Below are 23,673 nucleotides of genomic sequence, written 5' to 3' on the forward strand. Positions count from 1 at the left end.
CCTTCCAAAAGAGGCCTATGGCAGCCTCCTCTAGGGTACTCCTCTTCCTGCCACTTTCTCTTTGCAGGTGGATGGGAGGGACCTGCATATCAGGCAGCCTGCTCGGCCCAGCCACCTCCTGGTTGAGACTTGTGTATGAAAAAGGGACATGGTTTAGTTTTTGCATCATCAATCACAATCAGAAATTAGTACTCCAAACTAACATCTAGTTAACATCATTGATTGGACAACCTGAACTATTTAGAGGAATGCTATACCTGGCTCAAGCTGGGCTCCTCCACATGTTGCTGCCTGGAAGGCCCAGGTTGGGCGTCGGAAGCCTCAGCTGGGGGGAAGGAAGCGTGGAAGGAAGACTGGAGAGTGCTGGCCTGGGTTCAGTCTGGCCTGCCAGAAAATGCAGCCTGTCATAGTACCACATCCTGGGGACATAGATGTCATCTGCTGCTCCGGATCTCTGCGAATCCTGGACTTTCTGGCGCTCCCTTACATATGTGCTCCTCAGGCCACCAATTAGGATCCTCAAATAGGTGATGTCTGCCGTGGGGATCACCTGCTTTACAATTTCCAACAATTGATCCAGTGATGCCTTCCTCTTTGTTTGGTTCTTATAATGTGGGTGGTTGATCTCCCACAGACAAGACAGTTCCCTGAACATGTCAATGAAGATTGCCATGAAGTCGGTATCGTTCAAGATATCCATTTTCACTGCAAGACACAACACAAGACAAACCCTAATGTCAGGCAAAACTCTCCTAATCTTGTTACAATATAGGCCTCAATGTAGAAGCAGTATAGGCTCAAGTTTGGCTCTTACCTTCGTTATCACGATCGGCGCCTCCGATACTCCTTCGTCCGCTCACAGATCGTACGTACTACGCACGCGTGTTATGCTTTATACACACTGCGCATGCGTGTAACTCCTCCCGCCCCTGACGTTCTTTCTAGTCTATTCCCCGCCCCTTTTCGTTTGGCGCAGTGGGTGAAGAGCATATGGCGGAGTCAGAGCAGGTGCGTGCTAATTATAGCAACGAAGTGGAGGAAAGTCTGGATCCGGAAACGTCCAGATCCAGAAGGAGACGATTTAAGACCACAAATATGTCCTTTGGGGAGATGTTGGAGATGGTGGACATCCTGAAGAAGGCCGACTATGACGGGAAGTATGGACCTTACCCCAACCCCAATATCAGAAAGGCCAAGATCATGGCGAAAGTGGTCAAAAATCTGCACCGGAATATCGGGGTACGACGATCGAAAGATCAGCTCAGGAAGCGGTGGTCGGACCTTTCTTTTTCTTATTCCTGAAATTAAGAAAGCCCGAGCAGTACAGAAAGATCCAGAGAGTGCTGCAAAAAAGTAAGTAGTTGTGCTGTGTTCCTATTCTTTTTGTCTTTATTACGTTCATGCTGCTCCTTATGCTTTTCTTAAGTGTTGTACAGTTTAAAATGGCAACTTTAATGTTCATGGGCCCATTATTCGTTCGTATCAAACATTTTTCTTTCGGCCTATAAAACACCATTGTTTAGGCCATATGCATTTGCCAACATTTTTTAGGGCCTACTTGTATGAAAAATATTTGGTTGTGTAGATGGGTTTGTGACTGGAATGAAATGCAAACTAGATTCTGTGTAAGGAGAGGACACTCAGCAGCTGTTTAGACATCTGGACGCTGGAGCACTAGTGTGGGACACAAGAACACCCTTTTTATTAGGTGGCCCACACAGGTGCTCCAGTGTATACTATAGGGGGGTCTCCATCTGTGAAGCTTGTACAAAACAGGTAAAGTATTGAAGCTTGACAAAGGACAATAAAAATGCTACATCTTGGAACTCTGCCCAAATAGACAATTGTATCCCACTTCCAAGCAATGTTTAATCTTTAGATTTCGGCCATCAAATATCTGTGTGCTAAGTATACCATTTTTGTTTTACATAGGGGAGAAAAGACTCGGAGGATACCCCTCATCCAAGGAGACCACAGACCCCCCACCTCTGGAAGAAGGGGAAATACCCCCAACCCAAGCTGAGCAGGAGGAGGAAGAAGATGTGGTGGAAATTGACACAACAGGTGAGTGTCTGCGACCACAGACTCAGGTAAGAGATGGATGCGGGCATATTTTTGATACCTGTTTTTGTTTGGTTTCTCTCTTTTTAGGTGATCGTGATGTTGTGGATCGAGATCCTTTCACATCAGAAAGTGCCCAGATCCTGATCGGGGAGATCATGGGGTGTAATTTAGAATTGGAAAACCTCAAGAAAAAAAATCAATGATGTTATTCAAAAAAATAATAACATCATTGATGTTTTGGGGCGAATTTAAAACCCCTCAAAATCACTTTGTTTATTTGTGTGCTACAATCTTAAAAATGTTTTAGCGATGTTTCGAAAAGCCAAATTTGGAGGATGCACACAGTGTGCCAACGTGTGCTATCTGCCATCACGGGAGATCAATGGGCGCGTTTTGGGGGTGCAACCCCTTCCTTAATAATAAAGTAGCTGTGAGGAAGGGGTTGCTCCCCCAAAACACATCCCTTGATCCCCCGTGATGGCAGCTAGCACATGTTGACATTCGTAAATTGGTGTGCATCTTCCAAATTTGGCTTTTCAAGGGGTGAGTTCACCCCATCTGAAAGCAATATCAAACACAGTTTGTAAATACTCATGTCTGATATTGTCTTCAAGTTTTACCATATGTGAACTTTGTAAGTTCAAGATTTGTGTCTTTCTTGTTGGTTTTACACATGCCTGTTTTATCACAAATGGACATTTCTATTTTTGATAATGCCACCCCAAAAATTGTTATACAACAAACATGTTGGTTTGTTTTAAAAACCTTTTCTAAATGCAGATGTGATTGTGCAGGTATTAAAAAGATTGTTATCAAGAATGTGTGGATTATTGTCTCAACGCTACAACACTTTTGTGGTGATGTAATTGCTGTTTTCTGTGAAAATGGGGGTTATTTCCTAAGGGCAAATCCTCTTTGCACTACAAGTGCAGTTTCAAGTGCACTTGTAGTGCAAAGTGTCTATGCCTTTAGTAAATAACACCCAACAGTGCTTTGTATAAGGTTACACAATCACGCCATTTTCAGGACTCCCCACATTGCTGTCAGGGTCAGCTAAAACAAACACAAGCAGTAAATGTCACCAAAGATTAGCTTTTTTATTTGATAAAGGCTTCACAAATTGTCTGGCATATTGATGGCCCCCCTACCCGCAAAGAACTCAAAGGTATCTTAACCGGACATCACGGGCACTCAGGGAGGGCAAGCCAGGACGGCCACTTTCAAGCGCCGTCAGGGTTGTTTCATGTAGAATTCCGGCCTCGGGCCCAACTGAGCCAGCATAGTTGGCAGAATGTTGGCGTAAAAAGTTATGTAGAACACAGCACGCCAGGATTATATGATTAAGTTTATATGGATGGGTGTCAGAAATAGGCGGAACCGGCTGGCCATGATTCCAAATGTGTTCTCCACCACTCTTCTGTCCAGCCGGTAATTAAAAACCCTCTGTTCCGGGGTGAGGATCCTCATCGGGAATGGCCGCATAAGATGGTCCCCCAGCGCAAATGCTTCATCCGCAATGAAGACGAATGGGAGTCCTTCCACATTGTCTTCTGGAGGTGGCAAGTCCAAGCTGCCATTCTGGAGACGCCTGTAAAACTCCGTCTGGGCGATGACTCCACCATCGGACATCCGGCCATTCTTCCCCACGTCCACATACAGGAAGTTGTAATTAGCCGACACCACCGCCAACATCACAATACTATTGAACCCCTTGTAATTATAATAGTACGACCCCGAGTTGGGTGGTGGGACGATGTGGACGTGTTTCCCATCAATTGCCCCTCCGCAGTTAGGAAAGTCCCACCGCTGGGCAAAGTGGGAGGCCACAGTCTGCCATTCCTGTGGCGTGGAAGGAAACTGTTGAGGAAAACAAAAAAAAATTACTATTTTTGCACATAAACACGGCAAGCAGATTAGACACAAACATTCTTGGCCAACCTCCAGATAACATTTATTAAGGGGAATTTTACAACACCAAAGTATAAGGTACACCTATCATATTCCTCCCCCCCCCCTCTCATGGGCCATTTCTAACATTATGGGGGGGGGGGGGGGATCTTGGACAGGTAACCCTCTCCACTTCATTGAGAGATGAATGCCTAAATACGGGGTATTACTTGGAACAGCCCCTCCTTAGTTACACTATTGGAAGCCCGCTGGACAGGTAAGAAGTGTCCTAATACAAAGATATAAATACACACACTGTACACATTTGAGCACATTTGGACATTCTGCTATTACCTATCAAGATAATAATAGGATACAAAAACTTTAAACATTACCATTTGAAAGTATACAGACAGGCCCTTGCACTACATGCTTTGGGGAATTCATCCATACATCTGACCACTAAAGAGATGGGTATAGTGTGTATGGGTTTGGCAAAGTCAGCAGATAGGTGATTGAGGATAGATAGAGAATTGGGATCAGCTGACTTAGCAGTTGGGGGGAGGGAGGGTTAATAAAAATGATTTGGGGACACCACAAAAAAAGCCTCTGGCACACTGCCTGAATTTAAAGCACAAATCACATTTCAAAACATTTTAGGGGGTGTTTGGGGTAAAGCACTACTATGGAGCTGATAAAATACATTGTTAAGTGACTACATGATGTGAATATAGGGGCAGGAGAGCATGCTGGGGAGGTAAGTGAAGGCAAATATGTATGAAGGACTAAAAAAATAATTACATAAAAATCCAGCATGCATGAGAACAAAGGGGACATTCACAGCATATCCCAATCATGGTAATTAGGGAATGAGGAGAGAAATACAATATATTAGCAAACATTATATACAATAAAATGTGATATTAAAGGATAAAAATCTTACCTTCATATACTCCTTCTGCAGGACCTGGATGATGGCAGAACAGGTCTCTGGAATAATGATACCCAGAGCCTGGGGGGAGATGCCTGTCGAGAACTAAAAGTCCTGCAGGCTTCTCCCTGTCGCCACGTACAGGGGGGGTAGCGACGAGCATCTGCTCCGGAGTGATGGCTTGCCTCATGCAGGTATCCTGCCTGCTGATATAGGGGGTCAGCAAAGCCAGCAGACGGTGAAATACGGGGTCCGTCATCCTGAGAAAGTTCCTGCTATCATCAGGATTACTCTCACGGATCTCACGGATCTCACGGAGCAAAGGCATATGAGAGAACTGGTCACGCTGAAGCAACCAATTCTTGGTCCATGAACTCCTCCCCACCCTGTTCATGGACTGGACTTGTGTCAAGGTCAGGACCCCAAGACCAAGCCCCCGAACAGCACGAACTATACGAGGAGTACGTATACGCAACATGGCTAGAAAATGGTCGGCTGCTCAGAACGAAGTAACAGAACGCACTGAAGAACAGCAAGGCCTGTGAAGAGCGACCTGAAAAACAGTAACGAACGAACAAGAACACAATGACTAATCCAAGTCACGCGTAGCTTGCTTGCACGCACTAAAGAGCAGATACAAACCCACAAGCACAAACTGAACTGCAGAAAACGATCTGAAAGCCACAAGTCTGAAAAAGCGCGAATCGTCTCTGACCAAACTTTTACTAACACGAGATTAGCAAAAGGAGCCCAAAGGGTGCCACGCTTGGTTCTGAACTGGCCTTTTCTAGTCTCGTCGTACGTGGTTGACTTCACCGCGTTGTTGGCGATCGGAAATTCCGACAACTTTGTGGGACCGTGTGTACGCAAAACAAGTTTGAGCCAACATCGGTCAGAAAAAATCCTAGGATTTTGTTGTCGGAATGTCCAATCAATGTCCGACCGTGTGTACAGGGCATTACTGTGAAGAAACCTTTCCATAATTGAAGATGAAATCTCTTTTCCTCTAGACGTAAAGAGTACCCCCTTGTTGACCTTAAAGTGAATAATTCAATACCAAGTTCACTATATTAACTATGTTAATGGTGGCAACATATATTCCAATCGCGGTCTGGCAGTGTTGACCATCAATCCATTTAGAGCACTATCATCAATGATTAAAATATAATGGCACCAGTCGTGCTGTCTCCACTGTGAGACTTCTCCTAGATGTCTACTGGGTAAATCAAAAATGTTCAATGAGATAAAAACGTGTGTCGATTTAATAATATGTGATTGGGTGAAAAATTATCTAGACATCTCCTTGCATAGATGGAACTACTGCAAAGCGTGCTCCTCACTGTGACTGTACCTTAAGCAACAGTCGGTGGTGGACTGGCTTGGTGGGGCAGTGCTGCAATGGCAAAACCTTCATGTGTTCCTGGATGTCACTAGGAAGAGGGAAGCCAGCATGTGCAGAGCCGGATGGAAAGAGCCGGATGGAAAGTGTGGAGCCTCGATGGGATCCCCAATGGTGTGTGGCGGAATCACGCGGCAACCAGGAAGCAAAGGGGGGACCGAGAGGCAGCCAGAGCAACCACCGACCGGAGCAAGTGGACGGGAACACCCGAACGTGACGTCATACAATCGAGGAACGCAAGTCCAAAATGAAGCTTGTGCTCCAAGCTTCATTTTGAACGTTTTTATTATTTGACTGTTTGTCCTTTCAAGATTGTCCCGATCAGCGCTTTCAATTGTGGTTGCTCCTGAATGTTTTTACTTGTATTCACACCCCTCCTGGTGTGCTCATCCACACAGCTGCTCTTTTGGGCTCTTGCAGGACATTTTCAAGGTTCTTAGTGCAATAGATGTCCCAGTTTCCTGGCGCCAGACTGTTTTTGTCTGTTCACTGTGTAAATCATGCCCAATAGTCCCTTTGCCTCCCAAGGACCCTGCTCCCATCTGGATGTGAATGTTAAATGGTTTATCTGTTTTGCTGAAAAGAAGGAAGTTTAAAAATATCAGACTTACTGGCTGAATCACCAGGTAAAAATGAAGGGGAAAAGCCTAAACAAGAGAACCAATGAAGCCACCACATTTAAGAATTGATAAACTGCAATATACTTTATTCTTGCTTTTGGATTTAGATATGGTATAAGCATTGCTCATATTGAACCTGCTATTCCAGTGCTCATTTAAATATTGTAACATCCAAACAAAAAATTTAGAGGCACTGTTGCAGAAAATGAAACATTTGTATAAATAATTGTACACAGGAAACAGCAATAACTGCCAAGTTAGCTGACAGCTGCTTCATGCATTTTTTTTGTTATTGCTGCAAATGTTTTCCCTTTCTTGTTTTTTGTTTTTTTTTTTAATGGAAATTGGAGGTGTATGTATACAGAAACAGTAAAGATGGAACAAAATATTTCATCTGTTCTCTGACATTTTGTTTATTTATGTTTGAGAACATATTCATTTTTCTGTTTTTATTTTCCTTGATGTGGTAGAACGTTTCCTCTGATCTCGGTTCATTTAAATCAAGTGTATTCATTGATCCCTAAGGCAAGAGACTTTGTTGTCTTGTCTTATCTGGCTGGTAATGTTAAGCTGGCATTTTTGACTAGAGAATGCAAGCTTTTCCGCCACCTTCACACTTGACTGTCAACACCTTAGTTCACCTTCTCTTTACAGAACATATCCTAGCTTATTCATTCAATGGTGTATGAAATCAAAGCCATGGTGCAGTAAGCAGAAAGTAAGCACTAGACTTCCGTCTACTCTCATCAAACCAGTGAAAGGTGACTTGTGATCAGTTGCTATTGGCCCCTTTTGTTTTTTTGCCTTATTGAAAAAGTCTAAATAATGTTTCTGTTAAATAGACATGTAGTACTGTATTATGAAACATTGGTTGCACAGCAAGCTTGCTTCCACGTGGCTTGGTATGTGATTCCTTCTCTAGAAAATTGCTTAAAGATTATAGTTTAGGGCATTTTAATGTTATGTTTAGTAAAACTAAAATTCTTTATCGTATATCACAGGACACAGAGCCACAGTAATTACTGTATGGGTTATATAGGCACCTTTAGGTGATGGACACTGGCACACCCTAGACAGGAAGTTTAGTTCCCTAAATAACCCCTCACCTTACTGGGAGTACCTCAGTTTTTTCACCAGTGTCTTAGGTGTTGGTCACGAGTAAAGACGTGCTGTGCTAAGCTCCGCTGGAGAAATTTTTGCTGGGGCAAGCCATGCAACCGGATCCATTCAAAGTGTCTTTTCAGGCCAAATTGAATGGTACCCGGGCCTTGTGGCTGAAGAAACAAGGTTTTGCCTGTAACGCTTCTCTTTTTAGAGAGCTGGACCCCGGGTTCCAATGTTTGTTTTTTTCAGCCATATTTTCTGGCGGGGTGCTTTACAGGTCCAGGAGTGTGGAACCCCGATAAAAAGGGGCCCCGGTTCCTGAAGGTTTTTTAACGGAGCCCACTGTGAGTGGTGAAGATTTTGGTCTGTGTGGTTTACCACAGAACCCTGCAGCTGGATAAGGTAAGGGAGATTCCTAAGGAATTTTTCTAATTCTTGTGGATTTTTCTCCTTTAAGTAAGTGTTGTCATGCCTAAATTCACCACCGGGGGCTGTCAAGAGCATGTACCTGATTCCATGCTTGTCAGTCTCGCTCTGTGTCACAAGCTTCCTCCAGCCCAAGCCCCAGGTAAAACGTGGGAAGGGGGGGAGTTTCTCTTTGGAATGTCCCCCCCACCCAGACAGCTTCTTTCCAGGAGGCAGAGGGAGCATGGGTTAGTCGGCAGTGGGCCGCGCCGCTTCTGCTGCCGCCGCCTTTATGGCGGTTCTCCATCCAGCAGCTCTCCTCCTCCCCAGCCCCCCCTCCACGTGCGATCCGCTCGGATCGGAGCCCTGCTCGTGTGGGAAAACAGTATCTTTTGAAAAAGATGAGGGGGGCGCGGTGGGAGGTCGGAGGAAGGGGGCGGGGCTTATAGTGGCGTCGGCATGATTCAGAGTGTGTAAAGCTATAAGGTGCACTTTTTTCAGGTGCATATAGCTGAAGGAGGGACACAGCAGATGGGTCGCATGTAAATGTTGGTGACACAGGCATTCCCAGGGCACGTTTACTTAAGCATCGGACTGAGCCTTGATAGCAGCGGCAGTTGCTGGACTATTTGCTCAGCAGTGGGTGCATTTTCTGGTACCTCTGCATTTGTGCTTGGCACTATGGGCAAAAGGGGAGGTACAAATACCCCAAAAAACCGGGGCTCAAAGGGATCTCCCTCAGGCTCTGAGGACCCCCCCTCTACAACGCCATCTCCCCCTGAAAGACCTAGGGAGGCTGGTCAGAGCAAGCCATCGGAGTTGTCAGGGGTTGCAACTGCTTCCGGCATTTCAGCCCCTGTATATATTCCTGAGGAGGTTTTCTCCTCAGCCATGATTTAATTGGAGGAAAGATTAGCGGCGTTAATCGCATCTTCACAGAGTGGAAGAAAACGCATTAGGTCCCCCTCTACCACCCAGGACCCTCAAACAGAGGAACAGTGGGAGAGGGAAGATGATTCTCCCTCAGGGGACCGTGAAGAGACTGATGACTCCTCTTCCAAGGAATCAAGTGGGGAAGGACCTTCTTCAGCTTCACAGGCTGAGAAATTGCTGGTGCAATCTTAGTGAGGTGGTACGCTCCACATTTAAGTTACCCTTAACTAAGTCGGTTGAAAAGCACACTTCTTGTTTGGGTTCACTAAAGCCTCCTCAAGCTTTGCGCGCCTTTCCTGTCCATTTGTTGCTGGAAAAGCTTATATATTCTGAGTGGGATCACCCAGATAAGCACTTTTTCCCTCCTAAAAAGTTTTCAACACTTTATCCTATGGAGGAAAAATTTACAAAGATGTGGGGTATACCAGCAATTGGCGCTGCTATATCCTCTGTAAATATAAGTTTAACTTGTCCTGTTGACAATGCTTAAATGCTTAGGGATCCAACCGATCAAAAGTTGGAATTTTTGTTAAAAACATTTTTTTCTTTGGCAGGTTCAGTGGCTCAACCTGTATTGGCGGCAATTGGAGTGTGTCAATCCTTGAGAGACCACTTGAAACAGGTGTTCAAGGTTTTCCCTCAACAGCAGGCCCAGGATTTAGCCAAGCTGCCAGGGGCTTTGTGTTTTGCAATTGACGCAATCAGAGATTCCATTCTGCAGACCTCTTGCCTTACGCTTGGGTTGACGCAAAGAATCTTATGGTTGAAAAATTGGTCAGCCGAAGCGCCATGCAAAAAGCTCCTGGCTGGCTTTCCTTTCCGCGATGAAAGGCTGTTTGGAAATGATTTGGACAATTATATCCAAAAGATATCAAGTGGGAAAAGTACCCTTTTGCCAGTTAAGAAAAGGAGTAAATGTACCTCATTTAAATGGGCTCTTTCTCCAGTGCTAGGGGCATCAGCCTCCAGGCAGTCGTGACAGCCTCCACCGTCAGGTTCAAGAGGTAAACCTCAGGGTCATCCCCAGGGACAAACAAAGTCCTGGGGGAGGAAAGACAGAACGCTGAAGCCGTTTTATGAAGGGGCGCTCCCCCTCGTTCGAGTGGGGGGAAGACTTCTACAGTTCTCAAAGGTCTGGCGGGAGGATTTTCAAGACAGATGGGTGGTCTCCACAATAGCTCTAGGTTACAAACTAGAGTTCCGAGAATTCCTGTCTCTTCGTTTCCTCAGGTCAAATGCTCCCAAAGATCCAGAGAAAAAGAGGTCTCTCCTTCAAGCATTAGATCGGCTTTTGTCACAGAAAGTGAACATGGTGGTCCCCATGGAAAAGCAGGGGTTGAGGTTTTATTCAAACCTTTTCACTATGCCAAAACCAAATGGAGATGTCAGACCCATTCTAGATCTCAAGGATCTAAACCGGTTCCTGAAAATTCGATCTTTTCGCATGGAATCAATCCGATCAATAGTCTCCATCCTACAAGGAGGAGAACTTCTGGCACCCATCGACATCAAGGATGCATACCTGCATGTACCTATTTTCCCCGCTCATCAGAAATATCTGCGTTTCGAAGTGGAAAAACTTCATTTTCAGTTTGTAGCTCTGCCTTTCAGTCTAGCTACTGCACCTTGGGTGTTTACAAAGGTCCTGGCCCCTCCTCTGGACAGATTAAAGGCCCAAGGTTTAACGATTATAGCTTACCTAGATGACCTGCTCTTGATAGACTGGTCGGTAGCCCGCTTAGACCAAAGCATGGTCACCACAGTCAACTACCTGGAATACCTAGGTTGGGTCCTCAACCTAGAGAAATCTTCTTTAAAGCCAGTAAGAAGACTAGAGTACTTGGGTCTGGTTATAGATACAACCCAGAAGAGGGTGTTTTTACCCCAGGCAAAGATCAGTGCCATAAAGGAGCTGGTTCAGGTGGTCAGGCTGAAGAAGGGTCCTTCTAGTCGCCTTTGCATGAGGTTGTTGGGAAAGATGGTGGCTTCATTCGAAGCGGTTCCCTATGCCCATTTGAGACTGCTGTAAAACAGTAGCCTGTCTGCCTGGAACAAGAAGGTCCAGGCACTAGATTTTCAGATGCGTTTGTCACCAATAGTGCGCCAGAGCCTTAGTTGGTGGTTGATACCCGAGAATCTGTGGAAGGGGAAATCCTTCTTGCCAGTTACCTGGAAGGTGGTAACAACAGATGCCAGCCTTTCAGGTCCAGAACCGAAAGGACCTTGCCCATCAACATTCTAGAGATTCAGGCAGCGTACCTAGCCCTAAAGGCCTGGACATTCAGGTTGCGGAATTGTCCTGTCAGGATCCAATCCAGCAATGCCACAGCAGTGGCTTATATCAATCACCAAGGGGGCACAAGAAGTCATGCAGCCCAGGGAGAGGTGAACCATATCCTAACCTGGGTAGAAAAGCATGTGCCATGCATATCGGCAATCTTCATTCCAGGGGTAGAGAACTGGCAGGCGGACTACTTAAGTCGCCAGCAGTTGTTCCTGGGGAAATGGTCCCTGCACCCCGACATCTTCCTAGCTATATGCTAAAGATGGGGGATTCTGGACGTTAATCTATTTGCGTCCCGGTTCAACAACAAAGTCGACAACTTTGTGTCAAGAACAAGGGATCCACTCGCATGCGGAACAGATGCGATGGTGACCCCGTGGGATCAGTTCTCACTGATTTATGCATTTCCTCCTATTCTGCTGCTACCACGACTTCTTTGCAGGATCAAGCAGGAAAAGAAGTCAGTGGTTCTTGTGGCCCCAGCGTGGCCCAAAAGATCTTGGTATGCAGAAATAGTAAAGATGGCGGTAGGTGCCCCATGGACCCTACCACCACGTCCAGACCTGCTATCGCAGGGACCAGTGTTCCATCCTACCTTATAAACGCTAAATTTAACGGTTTGGCTATTGAAACCCACATTCTGAAGAATCGGGGGCTTTCAGGCTCAGTGATATCTACCTTGATTAATGCAAGGAAGCCAGCTTCCAGAGTCATTTATTATAGAGTCTGGAAGGCATATGTTTCCTGGTGTGAATCCAGGGGTTGGTATCCCAGAAAGTATGTCATAGGTAGAATCCTTGCCTTTCTACAAATGGGGTTAGAGATGAAACTGGCCTTGAGTACTATCAAAGGCCAGGTCTCGGCCTTATCGGTATTCTTTCAACGACCACTTGCTTCGCATTCTTTGGTCCATAGCTTCATACAGGGGGTAACGCGGCTTAATCCACAGGTTAGGTCACCCCTGAACCCTTGGGACTTGAATTTAGTTCTGTCGGCATTTCAGAAACAGCCTTTAGAGCCGATACGACATATTCCCTTGGTCCTTTTGACAAGGAAGCTAGTTTTTCTGGTGGCCATATCTTCTGCAAGAAGAATTGGCTGCTCTTTCTTGTAAAGAGCCATATTTAATTATTCATAAGGATAGAGTAGTATTGCGTCCTCATCCTAGCTTTCTGCCCTAAGGTGGTTTCGGGTTTTCATCTAAACCAGGATATTGTTCTGCCTTCATTTTTTCCAGAACCCTGTTCTACGGAAGAAAAGTCACTACATTCTCTGGATGTAGTGAGAGCAGTCAAAATCTATTTAGAGGCGACTGCTCAGATTCGGAAAACAGATGTTTTGTTTGTGCTGCCTGAAGGTCCTAAAAAAGGACAGGCAGAGTCGAAATCTACTATTGCTAAGTGGATTCGGAAAGTAATTATTCAAGCTTATGGTTTGAAGAAGAAAGTTCCACCTTTTCAAATCAAAGCGCACTCCACCAGGGCTGTTAGTGCTTTGTGGGCAGTGCATCACCAAGCCTCCATGGCTCAAATATGCAAGGCCGCAACTTGGTCTTCAGTCCATACATTCACCAGATTCTATCAGGTGGATGTAAGAAGGCATGAGGATGTCGCCTTTGGGCGCAGTGTGCTGCAGGCAGCAGTATAGGTCCTCAGATCTGATTGCACCCTACTTTTGTTTGTGTCTCCCTCCCCTCACATAGCATTGCTCTGGGACATCCCATACAGTAATTACTGTGGCTCTGTGTCCCGTGATGTACGATAAAGAAAATAGGATTACCTGTAAAATCCTTTTCTTGGAGTACATCACAGGACACGGAGGTCCCTCCCCTCTTTCTGATTACACGTGTATTGCTTTGCTACAAAACTGAGGTACTTCCAGTAAGGAGAGGGGTTATATAGGGAGCCAAACTTCCTGTATAGGGTGCGCCAATGTCCATCACCTAAAGGTGCCTATATAACCCATACAGTAATCACTGTGGCTCTGTGTCCCGTGATGTACTCCAAGAAAAGGATTTTACAGGTAAGCTGTTATAAAAATCCTATTATTAGCTATATGTTACACACAGCTTTACAATACATTCCAATTTGTCTTTGTTTTTTAGGTGCTAAACCACTTCAATACTGGGCACTTTCCCCCCTTTTTGCCCAGGACAATTTTCAGCTTTCAGCGCTGTCACACTTTGAATGACAATTGCACGGTCATACAACACTGTACCAAACTACATTTTTAGCATTTTCTTCCCACAAATAGAGCTTTCTTTTGGTGGTATTTGATCACCACTGGGGTTTTTATTTTTTGCTAAACAAACTAAAAAAGGCCGAAATTTTTGAAAAAAAAAAAAAAAAGTTTTGTTGTTTCTGTTATAGAAATAGGTGCCTGGGGTCGTATGAGAAGTGCACCTGGAAAAAGGGAGAAAAGTTTGGACTATCTCAGTACCTCAAGGACATAGACAAGAGTATATATGAAACAAAAAACATTGTGGGACAAAACCACGTTGACAAAATAGTTAGATACAATTGATAATTACAGCCTTGTATGCTGCTTCAAACTATTTTACAAGAAATGAAGGTGACCCCTAGTGTTGAAGTGGGGTATCGGATATAATGCATCTTGGCGATTGTCCTCAACTAGTTTTGCAGCAATTGCTGCTTCTTCAGAAGGAGCCAGTCATAAGCATCTATTGAGATAAATCATAATCATAATTTCATGTTTAAACCATTGTTTATGACCTTGATATATATTTCAAAACATGAAGGTTATTTTCTTTAATATTGTATAAGACTGATATGAGTTCTGAGAAGGATACATAGGCAATGCTTACCTAGAGAATGGGGAGACTGCGGCAGCAATGACAGAGGCACCCAAAGGCAATTTTCCCCCACCGCGGACACGGGAAGCACCTTGGACCACTGAATTTTACATTTATAAGTTTTATAGGTAGTATGGTATATCATCTGACAATCGTCTATAAGGTATGTGGTGCAAGAAAACAGAATTAAAAGAAAAGGAAGAATGAGATGGAAAGAGGGGGCGGAAGAGAGGGGGTGAGGGGGGAGGAAATGAGGGGGGCAAAGGGGAGAAATGGGGGGGGAGGGAAAGGAGAGAAAGGGAAGGGAAAACAAAGAAGAAACAAAGAGGGGAGAAAAAAAGAAGCATGGTTGGATCAGATAGAAAGAAAGAGTGAAAATGAAGTATTTAGAGTTAAACAGTAAAAGAAAGTGAGATAGAATGGTTAAAAGACTGATATATTAGACTCCCGATCTATTAAGTCAGGATGTCCAGTATAACACCTCGGGAAAAGGGGATGCAGGAGTAATAGTAGTTACAGCTGGTTGTTATTTAGCGGTCTATTTTCAGGCAGTTGTTGACTGATGTTTAAACGGTGATCTATTCATACGGTGTGTCACAGCAAGATAGCATCCCCTGTTTTGTTAGATATACATAGTTAGAGTAGTCAGAGATCAATAAGGAAAGGTGATATATAATAGGTTTCTCCTGCCATATTTACATGACAGTTAATGCCTATAATTATGCGGCTGTCTCCGGTGCCTAGCTTGGCATTCGGTATACAGTTAGCATGGGGTCGGCTTATATGTAGGTAAATTGCTGTTTAGATATCGCATGACTCACCGTTTAACTCCTGCTTCCATGTCTTACCTGGGGGTGGCTGCCTTGCTAGGGGCTGTTCTCAGTGTTCTTATATGCCTCCAATCCAGCTGACGTTCATGATCTGGCGGATGACGTCGCTGGATCCCACTCTTTTTACTGCGCATGCGTGAGACCGCGCACGTGCAGTGACCACATAGTGGGCACGGCTGGTGGGCATCATCCTTGTGGGAATGGATTGTAGCTCTCCAAGGAGCATCCTCATTTCCTGGAGAGGCACGTGCCCGACGCTGGGGGAGCTAAACCTCGTACTGTCTCACGCCACAGTCAATCTAGGGGCAGTGCAAGATATAGCATTCATAGCAGTTTATAACTTTGCATAGACATAGGATAGGGGGCAGCCTGGTTATAAAAGTTAACAATGGCTGTCCTACTAGCCTTATTACAAACAGATACATATAAATACAGAGATATTGATATATTAAACTCTGCATTTTAGTTGATATTGTAATAGTTATTCGTTTCAATTCTGTATTGAGTCGAGAAGAAAGGAATTGAATCAGTGGGTCTCACCAGAACGAGCGTGTTGGTCCCGTACAATAGAGACAGGGACAGGTCCAACCTAATCAATATATAAAGATATTTCAAAATCTGGTTACAGAAATGCTTTATATGTATGACTTTCGTTTAGACCAGGAGGTATGTTAGCGTTTAAATGCTCGATCCAGACAGTTTCTCGCTGTAGGATTATGCGATCCCAGTCTCCTCCACAAGCACCACAAATTTGTTTCTGTTATAAAATTTTGTTTTCTCCTTCACTGACGGGCACTGGTGAGTTGGCACGGATAAGGTGGCACTGATGTGGAGGCACTGATATGTAGAATTGATGGGCACTGATAGGCGACACTGATATGCAGCACTGATGGGCACTGATAGGTGGCACTGATTGGCACTGATGGAAATTAATAGATGGCACTGATGGGCAGCACTGATGATGAGGTACTGACAGATTTTACTCATGGGCACTGCTTGGCACTGTGATGGGCAACGCTTGGCACTGTGGGCACTGATTGGCACTTTGGGCACCGACAGGCATTTCTGATGGGGCACTGACTGGCAGCTGATGGGCACTGATTGGCATTCTTGGTGGAAACTCTAATGGGATTGTGCTGATAATCAGCACAGACACCCCCCCCCCCCCAACAGGGTGAGCCACCGATCGGCTCTCCCTGTCAGCGCGAACTGAGGAAAGCCTGGTTCACGCTGTGATTGACAATAGCTGTTCACGTGGTAAGGAGCCTACGTCAGAGGCTTCTTGCTATGATCAGTGATGCAGTATGTCAGAGTGACACACAGCATCACTGATCGCCGTGGTGCACTCCCTCGTCGGCAAGTTATACTGCTGGACGTCATATGACGCCCAGTCAGGATAACTGAGCCACCGCCCGGCGTCATCCTGCTATAGGCCATGCGGGAAGTGGTTAAAGAGGTTGTAACCCAAAAGCATGTTAAACCGCATAGTGATTATGTGCTGACATTTGTCCCATTCTATGTTGTAATATACCTGGTTGATCCTGCCTGTTCCTGTGTCCCCCTTAGTGTGCTGACCATGGTAGTCATGGCTGCTGATCCATGATACTGTGGTCAGTTTACGTGCCTCCATCATCCTGCTGCTCTCCCTCCCTTTCCCTTCCTAGTGTGTGAGCTGATAAAAAAACCTGCTCCTCCCCTCCTGCCGCTATTCCATGTGTCAGTAAAGTTAGTGATCCCAATTCCTGCCAGCCCCTCTGTAATAAGATATAATACACAGTGTGTGTGTTTTTTGAAAATTCTCCAGCTAAATACATTTTTTGACATCGCCGATGTGCAGTCATGTGACCGCCCGGCTGATGTTACAGGGAAATCTCAGCCCCTCCCACTGTAGTCCTCAGATTGGGGGAGGAGAGTGGTGGGTGGTCATGTGACAGCACATCAGCGATGTGAAAAAAGGTATTTAGCTGCTCAATTTTCAAAAAACACATACACTGTGTAGTATATATATTATTATTATTACAGAGAGGCTGGCGGGAATTGGAATCACTGGCTTTAACAACCACTTAAATTTCTGTGTACCTACAATAGTTATATAGATATACAGGGCTCAGTGCACAAAGAGGTATCTGCTGCATTTAAGATCAGCTGTAAAATACCTCATAGCCTTTTTCAAATTTTTTTGGGCAATTCACTAAAAACACTACTAAAATACCGCATGCGCTACTTCTTGAAGTGATGCAGTATTTTAGTAGTGAAAACATGCAGTATTTTAACGCCAGCTGCATCTTTAAGGCCTGGTTTACACCTATACCTTTTTTGGTGCCATTTGCAGACACGCACTACAGTCCATTTAACATGGTTTAGTATAGAACACGTTCACACGTATGCTTTTTTCAGCCGCTGCATTATTGGAAAGGGTCAGGGTCTTTTTTCAATGCAAAACGGTGCGTTTTTGGTTCAATAGACTTCAATTAGGACAACGCATAAAAGCATGTAGTGCGGTTTTGATGCATTTTGCGTTTTTATTCTGCCCAACAACAAATTTGCCTAAAGAAAAGCATAAAAAAGCAGAGATCAAAAGCATCAAAAAATGCAAAAGCACCAAAAAAAGCACTGCAGAAATGGATCAAAAGCAAACTGCTTAGGACTGAACGAGGCCTTACAACCAGGGAACAGCTGGTTGTTAGGGAGCCAGCACCCACGGCACCCTTAACAAATATGACTCACCTTCTGTCAGCAGGGTTCACCATTGACAGCAGAACGTCAACAAAAAAAGAGCCGGCATGCCAAAAAAAAAAAAAATGGCATGCCCCACCCAAAAAAATCTATACCAGCCCCCTATCCAAGCATGCAGTCTTGCAGGCCAGAAAGGAAGGGGAAAAGTGAGCACCCCCCCCCCCATCCTACCAGGCCACACGCACTTGACATGGGGGGGTACATTAGAGGGGGGCCCCCAAAACATCTCATCCTCATGTTGATGAGGACCAGGGCCTCTTCCCCACAGCCATGGCTAACCCGTTGTTGTGGGGGGTGACTTATCAGAATCTGGCAGCCCACTTTAACAAAGGGACCCCCAGATCCTCATCCTCCATGTGAATCAGTAAGGGATACTTAGTACCCCTACTCCTTCCCCCAAAAAATTAGCAAAGTAAATAAAAACAAAGTGACCATTTTTGAGAAGTCCTTTTATTTCCTGGTTGTTAAGGGCACTGGAGGGTACCGGCTCCTTAACGACCAGCTGAAATTAAATACATTCTTTAACCATCGCATGCCTTGACCACTTCTTATTTGACACATGCATTTACTTATTTTCTTTAGTGAATTGACTTTAATTCCGTTTTATGCGGTAACTTATCAAGCGTTTTTACTTTTTGAGGTAAACATTGCAAAAAGGATTGTGAATTGACATTTTCAATATCGCATGCAGTATTTGGGAAAAATGCATCACGTGAACCAAATACTACATGCAATATGCTTTAGTGAATGGAGCCCACACACTTTAATTCCTCTCTCCCCAGCAGCACATACTCCTCTTTCCTTTGCTTCCCTGATGCTCAGTGTCCGGCTGCTGGGAAGAAAGAAGATACCCAGTATTTCCAGGTATTGAGAAGCATGAGGTTCAATCCCCCTTTCTTTGGTGTGCCAACTCTAGTGCTTTGTGATTGTCTCATTGCTGTCACGTGGGGCAGGGAGAGTGTCTTAACCTTGTGTAAGCTCTAACCAGAGTGAATCAGAAAAGTACTTCATTTTTTTTTTTTTTTTTTTTGTCCATGGTGGCTATTGGAAACATTGCAGGAGTTAATGGAAGGTTGAATATACAGTATATTGTTTAAGAGGGGAGTAATAAAGCATGCCTGTTGCTTTGCCTTGCATCTAGAAAGAACATTTTAGCTGTAAAGCTGAGCTCTGGGCACCACAGCATTTATTTAAATTTATTTTGCAATAGAAATCCACTTTGTGTGCACCAAATGCCTTTGCAAACCCAGATATTACCTTGTAGAAGCAGCAGTGACCGAGAACAGGGCTGTGGTGGGATCTGGCAATTCTACAGTGAGCAGCCTTTATCATAATAAACTCGGGCACAAGGCAAAGTGAACTGAAGTTGTTTTGAAGCCAGTTGCCAAATTACTGCACAGATCTTGAAGAAATAGACAGATTTGTTTAGCCTAGATTTCAGCCATATAAGCTGATGAATTTATCAGTATGTTTTTAGTGGTAACAAATTGGATTACCTGGAAGAAAACTGCTCAAGTTCTGGCCCATGTTGGGGATAAATACAGGACCTCATGCAACTAGGCCACAGCATGAGCTTAAAGTGGAAGTCCGTTCTAATCTTAAACCTGCCCCCCAAGTTGTGTACTGTCTAGCCTGTAGAGGAAAGATGTGTATAAACAAAAAAAGAGTTTCCTCAATATTTATGGACGTGGCTGTTTGTTGTGCACTTTTCCTCTTTATTTGAAAGATGTGTATAATTACCTGGACGCTCAGGTCCGGTCCCATGATTGTCTCCCAGCGCCGGCTTCAGAGGAGATGAGGGACAGCCAACAATAATGCTCCATAGTAAACCTATGGGTGACTTCACCGCCCAGGCATTCCATCTGTTGTCGGCAATCTATCCTCTCCCTGAAGGAGGTGCTGGGAGCCGATCATGTATCCAGACCAGTGTACCCAGGGAATAGGTAAGTACACACATTTTTACAGCAGGGGTGTCCAAACTTTTGACCTTCCTGGCCAAATTGGAAAAAGAGGAATTGTCTTGAACCACACATAAAATACACTAACAACAAGGATAGCTGATGAGCAGAAAAAGTCAGGCAGATCACAAGTTAACGATCACTGATATAGATAATGTAACTATGTGAGTAATAACACTTCATTTTTTTGTAATTTTTAAAAGTTAAAGAGGGCACCACAAAATTAATGCGATAATTGACACTGTTATTGATAAGCTAACACATCAATATATGGCTCAATGGATGTAAGAGCAATTCTCAATGAATGCGATGCTCTTCAGATATTTTGGTTCTAATTTTGCTCTTCGTGTGCTTCATCCTTGAAAGTATTTGCTCCTAAATATAGGTGCAGCCGAAAACTGTTGACATGATCTAAGGTGTGATTGTGAAGAGTGGAATATTTTTCTTTGGGAAGATCAAACTTGTAAAAGCCCAATGTGGGTGAAACATGTCAGAGGAGCATGACCGATGGACTTTGGTTTGAGATGAAGCCTGTCTTTCATTTACCTTACATTGGTGTTGAATACAGTGTGTTATATTTTGGAAAGAGATGTGCTCTATATCTGCCAGCACCTGAATGCAGAGTATAAACCTGGGAGACTGATAGTGCAGGCTTGGACCAGCGCCAATCTGTTATGGTATCAGCAGGCACAGATAAACACTGCACTGAAGAGGTACTAGAAACCCTCCTGCTCACAATAAACGGTGTGCAATGGATAGAAGGCACACATGCGGACTGTGAAACAGCAGACCGAGCATGTTCTTGTTTATTGTACAGAGTGATCAAAAGAGTATAAAAGGGTAATATTATGCTTAAACAAGGAGATGAGATGCATACCATTCTTGTTCTCGTCTGAATATCAAGATCCCCCACAACTTCTTCCTGAATAAGCCAACGCATTGATAATATACATGTGAAGTAAGAACTGCAGGCTTATTTGAAAAGCCTTAAGTCCTTAATGGTTTGCTAGTTTGCTGATCAGTTACATTGCTTGCAATCACTAAGGCCTCATGAACGCTGGATGTTTTTTCTGTCTGTAAACACCCCTGCACGTCAGCCTCCATGCACACATAGGCATTTAGAGGCAGAAAAAATACCCACAGCTAGTGTGTCCAGGAGCGGCAGAGTTTTGGCAGAAAAAAAATGCTTGACACGCCTAAATGTATCTAAACGCACCCAAGTGCTAGGCCCGTTTAGAGCTTGAGCGTTAATTTATTTCGGTGGCCAGAATAAATCTTTATTCTGGACAATGAAATTAATTAACAGATAAGTTCACCTTTCTAAAAAAAACAATATATGTACATTTTTTTTGCAGGTATGTTGGCCATAAAAAGCATTGCACCTGTGATCAACAGATCGCGGGTGAAATCTCAGGCTCCTGCAGACTGTCAGTGTATCTGTCTGCACATAATTAATACTGGCAGGTGGTTACACAATAACAGGAAGACTCAATGCACTACCTAGAGTACTCACTAGCACCTTGGTAGTTAATTGAGAACTAAAAGCCGTCAGCTGTCAAGGCTGTCAGTACTTGTAGTTCATTCATTCACAGATCTCTAAGAATGAATGACACAGCCATGTTGGCAGAGCCCGGCACAGCCGCGTTCTTTATAAAGAGTGACAGTGGGTGTAGGGGAAATATCCCCGGCCTGCTGTCACAATGAGGGGGTGACAAGAGGCTGCAGGAGTGGGAACATGTTACATGTTCCCCCCTGGAAACGGGTGGAACATGTAACATGCTCCCAAAATTGAACTTATCCTTTAACGCCCAAGCGCTTGACATGCCTAAACACGTTACATGCATTTACAAGTCTCAGCCATTTTTTCTGCCAAAACGCTGCTGCCAGGACGAAAGGAGTCTAGGAGAGTGGACATAACGTCCAGTGTCCATCAGGCCTAAGCAGTATATAATAACTTCATGAAAGGTCTTATTGAAATCGTGACAATGTGGGTTCCCTCTTTTTGTCTGTATGATTTTGGTAACCCAATCACTTACATTCAATCCGAGTTTATAGAACATAAAATAGGAGAAACCTATGGTAGAATGGAGATGCACAGAATTTCTCGCTGTATAACTGTGATTTATTGCATCTAGATGTCCTCCTGTACCCTTGTGCTACACACACATTTACATGCATGTGAAGAGAAGTGACACATGTTATTTTGTGTTCTTAGTTTACTCCCTGAATCTCCAAGATGGTTATACTCCCATGGTTATACAGACAAAGCAGAAGAAGTACTGCGCCAGATAGCTCACGGCAATGGGAAAGAATTTCCTACAATTAAATTAAAGGAATGTAACAGAACTTTAAGAAGTGGTGACTCAGCACACAGTGTCTTTGATTTGGTGAAATATGGAGTGCTTTGCTGGAGAACAGTCCTTCTGATGTATATCTGGTATGTGCAAAATAACAAAAAAAAAATTGTATATGTGTACTTTTTCTATTTGAATATACTGTATGTGGTACAATCAACCCCATGGAAGGTTTTATCTCATTCATGACCAGGCCATTTTTTGTTATTCTGTACTGTGCTTCTTTAACTGGCAATTGCGCGGTCATGGAACATTGTATGCAAATTAATTTGTCATTTTTTTTTCACACAAATACAGTAGATTTTTCTTTTGATTTGATCACCACTGGGTTTTTTATTTTTTGCTATATAAACAAAAAAGAAAATCAGAAAATTGTGAAAAAAAAGCTATATTTTCTACTTTCTGTTATAAAACATATCCAGTAAAAAAATAAAATAAAAAAAAATCAATTTTCTTCATAAATTTAGGCCAAAATGTATTCTGCTACATGTCTTTTGGTAAAAAAAAAATCCCAAGAAGTGTATATTAATTGGTTTGTGTGGAAGTTATAGCGTCTGCTAACTTTGGTGTGTGTATATATAATAATTATATATATATATATATAAAATGAGATCGGCCATCAGTACACCAGAATTGATCAACTGTCAAGAATAAATATATATATATATATTTATTCTTGACAATTGATCAATTCTGGTGTACTGATGGCCGATCTCATTTTTTGAGCCCCTTAAGATGCCAAGATAGTACAAATACCCCCCAAATGACCCCTTTTTAAAAAGTAGACAGTGTGAGGGATTTAGTAAGAGGCATGGTGAGTTTTTTGAAGTTGCAATTTAAAATATATATATATATATATATATATATATATATATATATATATATATGTGTGTGTGTGTGTGTGTGTGTGTGTGTGTGTGTGTGTGTGTGTGTGTGTGTGTGTGTGTGTATATATATTATAGATATATCTATATATAGATATATCTATATATACACAGTGGGGACGGAAAGTATTCAGACCCCCTTAAATTTTTGACTCTTTGTTATATTGCAGCCATTTGCTAAAATAATTTAAGTTAATTTTTTTTCCTCATTGATGTACACACAGCACCCCATATTGACAGAAAAACACGGAATTGTTGACATTTTTGCCGATTTTCAAAAAAAGAAAAACTGAAATATCACATGGTCCTAAGTGTTCAGACCCTTTGCTCAGTATTTAGTAGAAGCACCATTTTGATCTAATACAGCCATGAGTCTTTTTGGGAAAGATGCAACAAGTTTTTCACACCTGGATTTGGGGATCCTCTGCCATTCCTCCTTGCAGATCCTCTCCAGTTCTGTCAGGTTGGACGG

General features: G+C 43.6%; 1 protein-coding gene across 7 annotated transcripts in view; it reads left to right on the plus strand.

Moving 5' to 3' along the window:
• LOC141106055 (solute carrier family 22 member 15-like) overlaps positions 1 to 23,673 on the plus strand; it is a 658,271-nt gene that overhangs the window by 110,298 nt on the left and 524,300 nt on the right. For all 7 annotated transcript variants that reach the window (XR_012235678.1, XM_073596433.1, XM_073596429.1 and 4 more), the window contains exon 6: positions 22,179 to 22,400. Coding sequence is in view for 6 of the 7 variants with exons in the window: in XM_073596433.1 (XP_073452534.1) it covers positions 22,179 to 22,400 (222 nt within the window). In the remaining variant the exon portion in view is untranslated. The remainder of the gene's footprint in view (positions 1 to 22,178; positions 22,401 to 23,673) is intronic.

The sequence above is a fragment of the Aquarana catesbeiana genome, linkage group LG08 (genome assembly GCF_042186555.1).
Source record: "Aquarana catesbeiana isolate 2022-GZ linkage group LG08, ASM4218655v1, whole genome shotgun sequence".
NCBI lineage: Eukaryota > Metazoa > Chordata > Amphibia > Anura > Ranidae > Aquarana > Aquarana catesbeiana.